Source organism: Musa acuminata, unplaced genomic scaffold (assembly GCF_036884655.1).
Source record: "Musa acuminata AAA Group cultivar baxijiao unplaced genomic scaffold, Cavendish_Baxijiao_AAA HiC_scaffold_1074, whole genome shotgun sequence".
Classification (NCBI taxonomy): domain Eukaryota; kingdom Viridiplantae; phylum Streptophyta; class Magnoliopsida; order Zingiberales; family Musaceae; genus Musa; species Musa acuminata.
In genome coordinates this window covers 81644-92208 of record NW_027021288.1, presented here as the reverse complement: position 1 = coordinate 92208, position 10565 = coordinate 81644, and the positions used below count along the sequence as shown (strand labels likewise).

Genomic DNA, 10565 nt, shown 5'->3' with positions numbered 1-10565 from the left:
CGGATTGAAAAGTCACAGTAAACAAGGAGAAAAGTGGCAGTATAGTTGTATTTGCTATAATGAGTGTTTTGAATAGAAAATGCATGAACTTACGATAAAACTTAAATGAGATCGAAAAATAGCTCACCACTAAGTTAAAATCACAAAGGGATACAGAAAGTTCGCCATCCCAAGGATTATAAACGAGGATACAAAACTAAAAACAAAAGACTCATCACTCAAGGACACATCCAAGAGATATAGAGTTTAAGGGAGTACTCCAAGAGAGCTTCTGTCAAAATATCATCAGTTTCTGAAGTCCTTTCTAAGCCCTAAATACCAAAATAAGTACTAGTGCATGAAATAACCCTTCATAGGAAATTTCAAAATTGTGTTTTACAACTTCTAACCAACTCCTTTAATGCATTCCTTACTCATGAAGAAAAGCACCTTGAAACAGCTTTGACTTTATGTAGGGAATATGCTAACGAGCTATCATATTTGAGTGGGCTGAGTTGAAGATTGCAAGGTAATATTATTGGTCGAAAAAAATATCATATCATAAGTAAGTAAGGTTTATATAAACAAATTATAACAAATTAGAAACTCTCATATAATTAAAAAAAAAATATTTACATTGGCTTTAGCGACAATCGTCTTTATATAATGATCACTCCTTATAATAATAGTAGTATTTCAAATTACAAGAACAATTAACTTTTCAGGTTTTTTAATTCTTTCTTTTATCTGTGTCAAATGAATAAAAAATTATAATTCAAATTTTTATTGAATCAATACATGAGATGAGATCTATTTATATATATTAAAGAGACTTATTTAATTTTACTCTAAAGAACATATCTATTTGAATAAAAAAATTATTTATTTAACGATGATTTTAGACTATCATTTCCTTCCTGTCTTTTTTAGACTTCAAATTCAATGATCGACAATTCAAGTCTCACCAACTCAATTACCGTCATAATGGTATTGTAGTATGTATGCAATATTTATCCTTACCTATCTTAATGTTTATTATTCACTATTATCACTATATATATATATATATATATATATATATATATATAGTCTTCAAGTAATTCACCACTACATCTTTCAAGACAAATCCATGAGTGGACCAGCCTTTGTTTCCTTCTCTTTCGAAGGGGCAATACGCCATCCACCTCAAGGGCAATGCCATGGTTCACCAAGGCATCCTTCACCCCAAGAATTGTCCACCATTCTCTCAGCGCCTCTTCTCCCATCTCCCACTGCAGCTCTGCTGCACGAACCATGCTCCTTCCAATGCCCTCCTTCCTGCCCCCGGCCCGCGTCGACGACCTGCTTCTTTCTGTCCTCCTCAAACACCAGCCGAAGCGAGGTCCGTCACTCCAGGTGCACTCCGTACTCGTCATCACCGCTCTCCACCGCAACCACATGGACCATACTGGCATCAGAGTGTGGAATACCCTCATCAGGCACTACGCGCTGGGCTGCTTCCCCCAGGAAGCCATCCATCTCTACAAACAAATGGAACGGCTCTGCTGCTGCCACCCCCTCCCCACTGACACCTTCACCTTCTCCTTCCTCCTCAAGTCCTGTGCTAACTTGTCGCAGCCCTGTGCCGGTGCTCAGTTCCATGGCCTCACAGTCAAGAAAGGCTTAGCTTGTAATGTCTATGTGGATACAGCCCTCGTCAATATGTACGCGACTTGTGGCTCTTTGGTGGAAGCTAAGAGGGCGTTCGACGAAATGCCCAACAAAAACTCCGTTTCTTGGAACGCCATGATTACCGCATTGGCGAGTTGGGGCGAGCTCGCCTTTTCTAGATTGCTTTTCAGTCAAATGCCTGACCGCAATGTGATCTCCTGGACCGGCTTGATCGATGGGTACACCCGAGCTGACCGACCACTTGAATCATTCTATCTGTTCCGCCAGATGATGGCAGAAGGTTTAATGCCAACGGAGATCACGGTGCTAGCCATAGCTCCTGCCATCTCTAGTCTCGGAGCTCTCGATAAGGTGCAAGCGTTGCATGCTTATTCCGAGAAGCGTGGCCTTTCTTTGTTGGATGTGCGGGTCGAGAATTCTCTGATCGACATGTATGGGAAGTGTGGCTCTATGGAGGATTCATACAAGTTCTTTGAGCACATGGGAAGCCGCAGGAATTTGGTTTCGTGGACTTCGATAGCCTCTGGATTTGCAATGCACGGAATGGCGAATGAGGCCATGAAACTGTTCGACGAAATGAGGACCCGAAACTTTAAGCCAAATAGAGTGACATTCCTGAGCATGTTGAATGCCTGTAATCATGGGGGGCTTGTGGAAGCAGGATTGAGGTTATTCATCAGCATGGTGTATTATTACGGCATCGAGCCAGAGATTAAGCACTATGGTTGCATGATTGACTTGTTGGGAAGGGCAGGCAGGTTGAAAGAGGCAGAGGATATGATAGCTGGGATGCCAATGGTGGTGAATGTTGTTGTGTGGAGGACCCTCCTGGGTGGCTGCAGCAAGCATGGTGAGGTGGAAATTGGTGAAAGGGTGATGAGGAGGATAATGGAATTGGAAAAGGGTTATAGTGGAGACTATGTTGTCTTGTCTAATATGCTTATTGAGGCTGGTAGGTTTGATGATGCCGAGGGAGTGAGGAGGCTGATGGATGAAAGGAATGTTCCAAAGGTTCCTGGTCTCAGTTTGATTACTTGAAACTTAGAAAATAACATATTTACATGGTGAAAGATTTTATTCTTGGTTTGGTAGGAAAAATGAATCAACCAATTTTACAGGAGAAATGAGACAAATGCCCCCTTCTCCTGCAATAGATTGATTTAGACATGATGCGGTTGGCTTCAATCAGGTGTTTGATCTAGGTTATCCGAAAATTAGCTGCATTTCAAGTTTGTGCAAATGCTTGGCTCTGTTTGAATGTGGTCTCAAGTCCAACCAGCATTTGGAAGATAAATCTAATGGACTAGGTTACTTGGATTCTGTGTGTGTGGTTAAATTTTATACATTATTACAAATTTAAGACTAAAAGTGATACTAATGGAGTTGAGTTGTTGTTCTGTATTATGTAATCAATTGGCACTTTGATGTTGTCAAATGGGGTTACGGTATTAGAATTTCAATGGGCGAATTACAAATTATCTCTTATATTTAGTTATTTTAGTATCAAAGTTCAAACACATTCAAAAGTTATATTGGGATCTTTATGTTTACGAAAGTGAAATATTTAATCTTGTTTTTCCTCATGTCATCGACTTTATTGACGAAAATATTGCACGTGCTCAAATAATAAACTAAAGTAAGACATAATCAACATATGCTCAATGATAAATCATGTAATATTTTTGTTAATAGAGCCAACGATGTGAGGAGAAACGAGATTAAATGTTTCATTTTCATAGGTATAGAGATCTTAATATAATTTTTGAAAGTATAAGGATCGAGAGGCTAAAGGTATCTAATTACAAGAGCTAATATGTAATTAGCCCAAGTGACATGATTGCAAGAGATGAGTCAGTAAAAACATAAATAGGCAATCTTTGTTTGTTAATTATTAATCATAGCCATCATTTATCTTGTCCCATGATTTCTTCAAAATTTAAGATCTTCCAAATAATTTTTTTTATATTTATTTTAATGTAAATATAAGTAAATTCAAATTAATGAAGTATGGATCAATTCCTTTAAGGTACTTAGTTGTTTCGAAGGTCTTGATTTCTTAATATTTGCATAAAAGTAAAAATAAAAAATAATAATCAATGAGCATGGATGATATTTTTTTCTTTGATAGTTCACTTAATTATTTTAACATCTCGTTAAATGAACACCATCTTAGTTCACATAAAGTTGATAAATCTAATCATTAAATCAAAAATACTAAAATTCAAATTAATGTTAGTAGATCTATTAAATTGACTATGAACGTCTATTAAATTCTGACATTTCTGCTACGCAATGGACAGTAATGGAATTATGGCATTAAAGAAGGAGACCTAAGCCATTTTGCGTCGACGGCAGGTTCTTCTCGGTCGCGTGCGCTGTCTTAACACACATTGGAAATCTCTCGATTGGTGGAGAATCATTGCAGCTGTCTCAGAGTTATCCATTCTTCTCCATGGATCTCTTAACTCTTTTTTTTCTGCCCCCTTCAATCTGCAATAAAACCACATCCTGATGGAGAGAATGGCAGCGGCAGCAGGCTCACGATCTGTAGCATTCTCCAGCTCCAAATGGCCTCTCTGTGTTCCTTCCCTGCCGTCTCCCTCTCTCTTTCATCGGATACCATTCAACTCGTCCACATATTCCATACCCCCTCTCTGCTCTCAGAGCTCGCAGATCAAGCAATTGCTCCCTGCAACACCGAAGGGTAGAGGTATTACTGCTCCCAGGTCCGCCACCGTTGAAAGCTCCTCCGTTTCTTCGCCGGAGGGATGGCTTCTTCAACCAGTAGGTGTGTCACTCTCTCCCTTTTCTCAGTAGAGGTATTACTGCAGCAATGTTGACTTTGTCAGATGAGAGCTGGTTGAGCCGAGTGTTAGGCAGTAGACAGCACTCATCCTCTGAAAAGAATTAACTTGCAGGTGATGGAGATTCAAGACACATTGGATTTAAAGTCCCACTTCCTGATGCATTCGTAATAGCTTCGGTATGTTTTCTCACTGGATTAGACGACTAGTTGGTGCCAAAAATGTTCATTATCTCAGCAAATAGAACTGATCATATCCAACTGCCCAGGATGCTGTCACCGTAGGACGTCTTCCAGACAAAGCTGATATGGTAATTCCAGTTGCTACAGGTGTCCCTAACTACAACAACTGTTATTCTGTTAATATCAAGATTCAACCTACATCAAGTTCGCAGTTCAATTTGTTTGATCACAAGACTGCTCACGTTTGAGTCAAATCGTCGAACAGTTTCCGGTGTGCATGCACGGCTGGAGAAGAAGGGAGGAACGCTGCTCATCACGGATTTGGACAGCACCAATGGGACTTACATCGATGACAAGAAGCTCAGACCTGGCGCAGTGACGACTGTGCCGCCGGGGTCTTGCATAACATTTGGTAATCACACGCAGAAGCTTCCGTTTCATTGCATTACTTACTCATCAGTCAAAGTGCATGCAAACTCCTTTGTGATGCTTCATGGAGGCTCGACGTCTGTGATCGATGCAGGAGATACGCATCTGGCCATGTTTCGTGTTTCTAAAATCGAACAGGAGGATGTCACTGGCGAAGGAGACGATAAATCTGAGATCGAAACCAAGGCTGAGACAACAATAAACGGAGAGTAGCTGAGCAGCGACGACTGCAATGAGTCTTGACATAAGATCGATTGCAATGGCTCAGCAGTGGCATGCTCGCATATAAGTGTTTCTTCATCTTTAAATGATATTTGAGTTACTATCGACACAACGCGTACTTTTTTAAGTTGATGTGTTTTCGGATTTAGGTAGTGACAAATATAATATATTCTTCATGTTTCCATATATATATATATATATATATATATATATATATATATATATATATATATATATATATATATATATATATATATATGGTCAGATGTTTAATAAAACTTAGAATACTTAAATTTTTATTTTTTAAAAAAATTATCTCTCTTCGTATCACTAACATTAATTATTTTATTTATTATGACTATCGCATCTCAATATCTTCTCAGTAAATATTTATATCATATTAAATAATTTTCTCTCATATTATCATTTATTGAAGTGATACCTAATTGTTCACGAATAAAAATATTTATTTTTTTATCTTTCTAAATAACTTTACATATTCATCTTAATATTTTCATCTCGACAACATATATATATATATATATATATATATATATATATATGTATATATATATATATATATATGTATATATATATATATATATGTATATATATATATATATACATATATATATATGTATATATATATATGTATATATATATGTATATGTATATATATATATATATATGTATATGTATATATATATATATATATATATATGTATATGTATATATATATATATATATATATGTATGTATATATATATATGTATGTATATATATATATATATGTATGTATATATATATATATATATATGTATATGCATATGTATATGTATATGTATATGTACGTATATATATGTATATGTATATGTATAAATATATATGTATGTATATGTATAAATATATATGTATGTATATGTATACATATGTATGTATGTATATGTATGTATATATATATGTATGTATGTATGTATATATATATGTATGTATATATATATGTATGTATGTATGTATGTATGTATGTATATATACATGTATATATATATATATATGTATATATATGTATATATATGTATGTATATATATGTATATATGTATATATATACATGTATATATGTATGTATATATATGTATATATATATGTATGTATATATATGTATATATACATGTATATATATATATATATACATGTATATATATATATACATGTATATATATATACATATATATATATATGTATATACATGTATATACATGTATATATATATACATGTATATACATGTATATATATATATACATGTATATACATGTATATATATATATATATACATGTATATATAAACTGCTTAATTTCAAAAGTATCACAAGACTCCTAATAGCTCTTGTCAGTTTAACCATTTCATTTTTACACTATGAATAATATCTTCATCTATCCTTTTGTCTTATTGAATATTTGATCTAAGATACCTAAAGCTTTTATTTAAAGAAACTTTTTGTTCATTCAATTTAATTATATTATCTTGTCTATTTATTGAATCACTAAGATTATATTTTATATATTCAGTCTTAATCATATTTAATCTAAAATATTTAGTTTGTAACCTTGTTTTCATGACCTAAGTTTATAATTGATTTCACTTCGGCTCTTACCAACTAAGATAGCATCATTAGCAAATAATATATATCATAGAGGTCTATCATGTAAGTAACTAGTAAGAAACTTACTAATAAGAAACTCACTAATATCAATGTGAAAAGGTAAAAACTTGATGTAATCATATACTAATGAGAAACTCACTAGAAACTCTCCCTATAGTTCTAATATTAGTAGTTACATTATTATACATACCTTTAATAACATTAATATAATTATTAGATACACATTTAAAAAAAAAAAATCCACCATAATAAATTTATAGGAATCATATCGTAGGTTTTCTCTATGCTAATAAAAATCATATGCTAATCATTCTTTTTCTTTCTGTATTTTTCATTAATTATATTAATAAATAAATAAATAACTTGTATAGTTGATTTTGTAAGCATAAACCTAAATTGATTTTTAGAGATATTTATTTTAAGCCTTATCTTACTTTCAATAACTCTTTCTTAAGGTTTCATAGCATGTTTCATGATTTTAATTCCTCTATAATTTGAATAATTTTGTATGCTACCCTTATTTTTATAAATTGACACTAAAAAACTAGTTAGTCAAGCTAGTTAGTCAAGCTATTCTTTTATCCCCTAAATATTTTCAAACTGCAATAGGGATATCATCGTGCCCTTGCACTCTTAGCTATTTTTATCTTCTTTAATATATATTTTACTTTATTAACTCTAATTTTATAAATAATTCTATAATTATTAAATCTATTACTATTATTTATCATTAAATCTAAATGCTATGTGGAATATCCATTAAATAATTTTATCATCTTTCCTTAATCTCATTATCATTAACCAATATTCTTTGATCTTTATCTTTAATGCATGTAATGTTAACTAAATATGATATATATATTTGATCATCTTTAATAACTAATTTACTATTAAAATTATCATGTTTTATATCTTGTCATACTAATCGTTTTCTTAGCATTTTTTAGATTCTTTGTATCTTTTAATTTTTTTCTTATTTTTATAATTTTATCAATATTTAAAATATGATCTTTTAGTAAAATTATTTTTTGAACTTTCTCGCATTACCATCGCCTCTGTTTTAAGGTCATACCTCTACCTTTAGTTTCACCAAAAATCTTATTTATTAAGCTCTTAATCTTATTAGTCATCGTAGTCCAATTAATATTAATATTATTCTCAACTAAGTGTTAAGTTTTAAGTCATCTCCCTTTCCATCTTATTCTTAAAATATATTATCATTTTTAAAATTTCATCATTTAGTCCTAATAATTTTTCTACTTATATTTTTCTACTTATATTTTCTATTGTAAGTATGTTATACCAATTAACCTATATTGATTTGTGAAACTTTTATCCGGTATATATATATATATATATATGTATATATATATACATATATATATATATATGTATATATATATATATATGTATATATATATATATATGTATATATATATATATGTATATATATATGTATATATATATATATATGTATATATGTATATGTATATATATATATGTATATATATATGTGTATATATATATGTATATATATATGTGTATATATATATATATATGTATATATATATATATGTATGTATATATATATATATATGTATATATATATATATATGTATATATATATATATATATACATATATATATATATATACATACATATATATATATATATATACATATATATATATATATATATACATATATATATATATATATATACATATATATATATATATATATATATATATTCTATTTTATTGGAATCTTTACTGTGTTGAATGCTTGCTGTATGTATGCAAATCATGATGGAATAAGTTCTGAACTTCCTAACAAATTTTAGGTTAGAATTTGGCCCCAAACAGTCTAGTTTGAATTTGAGGAATACTCAACTAATGAGAGGAATCTTACCTTGCACAAATAACTATAACAAATGGAGAAACGTCTTGAGGCTGATTCAAAGGGAACACGACCAAGTCACCAAGTCTTATCTTGCACGAATAACTATAATAGATGGACAAGCATCTTGACAATTTGAGACACAATATCTAACTCCAAACGGAACACGACCAAGTGAATTTTCAGAACGGACAAGTTCCTCTTCACCAAATCGATGCAAGAGGAGTAAGTTCCCTCTAGCTTTCATCTTTCCAATCTAAAGACAACATGAGATGTAATATCTGACAGTAGAATTAATACAAATAAGTAGTCAATCTCTGAATCTAGTCCTTCTTCATCCAACTGATGATGCAAGAGGTGTACATATTCCCTTCGTTTTTTAAGTTTTTTTTTTTTTTTTTTTAAATTAAAGTATCGTTCCTATGGAGCACATGACTGCATTCAGAGTACAAATGACTTTATCTAGTATTTCTCACGCCATGATTAGGCTTTCTTATAACTTATAGGTTAGGGATACACTCATCTTTGTATATCTGCAACTCATCCTTTAGATAATTACCAAAAGAGTTAGAGCTTTACTTTTGATATAGCTTTCTCGTGGAATGAGAGATAAAATACGATTATCTTTCGCCTTCAAATTGAAGTAGGACAAAGGACACATGATACACATATTTTTCACTATGTAAAAAATTCTCCATCATCCAAATCCTAAATACTTAATAATTTTTCTCTTCTAAACATAATAGAACTAAGAAAACGTACAAATTCAAAGTAATTTTCTCAAGTCGAATTGATGACTAAATTTAATCTCATCAAATTGACACTAGAAAAAAAGATCTTCATGACAATGTCGTAAGAAAATTAAACATGAAAAGTTTTATAAAAATATATCTACGAAGATCTCTCTCTTGATTTTCAGTATAATACTTTACCTCAAGCAAGATGTCCTTCTGTAAGAACATTCAAATTGATCTCATATTTACACTACCGATAATGGGTCTGAAACGATTATATTTCTTTTCTCAACTAGGAATCTAACTAAGTAATTATTCTTACTAAGGCATTATTTGGCCTACTAGAGATCGAAAATTAAAAGAAATTTTTTTTTTTGTCTCTTTTAGGCGATCAAAAATAAAAAATGATTTATACATTTAAAATAATTATGAATATACAAAATGCTATCTCAATTCATCATATTTCTTTAAATTCAGGATGTAATATGGTTTTGAAGTATGAACCGGATATAAATAGTTCCAATAAGATTTCATTCTTGAATAAAAATTTATTTTTTGATTTATTTTGGATGGAAAAGAGATTTCAAGAAAAAACATATCTATTCACTCTATCAATAACCGAGTCAGATGTATCATAGGGGATTTATCTTTTCTATTAATTCCTACGGGTTAGATAAAAAAAAAAATTCTTGAACGAGATATTCAACTCTTCTCCCTCTTCTTTCATAATTGAAGCAGAACATTATCCCTCTTCTCCTTATGGAACACAATCTATCTAATTATCAACCATAATAAATTTCTTAATCAAAATTAATTCTAACTATTATAAGGAACTCTAGGTTGATCTTTCCACCGGCTAACCCAATTATCGTAAAACTCTTTTAATCTCATATATGCTAAAGTTATTTACCTAATATTTTTTTGCCCGGTCTCCTATTTCAATCCTAACCATATGATAACCTCGCTCATTTCTCTCCTCTCT

General features: G+C 31.3%; 2 protein-coding genes across 2 annotated transcripts; both read left to right on the top strand.

The window, feature by feature from the left end:
* The first annotated feature begins 1104 nt into the window (after nucleotides 1-1104).
* LOC135666138 (pentatricopeptide repeat-containing protein At1g09220, mitochondrial-like) lies at nucleotides 1105-3141 on the top strand. The gene has a single exon (XM_065177703.1). It carries the CDS (start codon nucleotides 1174-1176, stop codon nucleotides 2686-2688), a length of 1515 nt encoding a protein of 504 aa, XP_065033775.1. The 5' UTR covers nucleotides 1105-1173; the 3' UTR covers nucleotides 2689-3141.
* A 922-nt stretch (nucleotides 3142-4063) lies between these two features.
* Nucleotides 4064-5414, top strand: LOC135582477 (uncharacterized). The gene is made up of 5 exons (XM_065177704.1): nucleotides 4064-4438; nucleotides 4569-4633; nucleotides 4723-4783; nucleotides 4902-5048; nucleotides 5160-5414. Exons 1-5 carry the CDS (start codon nucleotides 4162-4164, stop codon nucleotides 5276-5278), a joined length of 669 nt encoding a protein of 222 aa, XP_065033776.1. The 5' UTR covers nucleotides 4064-4161; the 3' UTR covers nucleotides 5279-5414.
* Nucleotides 5415-10565: the final 5151 nt, after the last annotated feature.

Excerpts from the sequence above, each read along its gene's own strand:
- LOC135666138 (XM_065177703.1), top strand. The coding sequence starts at position 1,174 with ATGCCATGGTTCACCAAGGCATCCTTCACCCCAAGAATTGTCCACCAT.
- LOC135582477 (XM_065177704.1), top strand. The coding sequence starts at position 4,162 with ATGGAGAGAATGGCAGCGGCAGCAGGCTCACGATCTGTAGCATTCTCC. Across the intron at positions 4,634-4,722 it reads ATGCATTCGTAATAGCTTCG|GATGCTGTCACCGTAGGACG; the intron begins GTATGTTTTCTC and ends CCAACTGCCCAG. Across the intron at positions 4,784-4,901 it reads GGTAATTCCAGTTGCTACAG|TTTCCGGTGTGCATGCACGG; the intron begins GTGTCCCTAACT and ends ATCGTCGAACAG.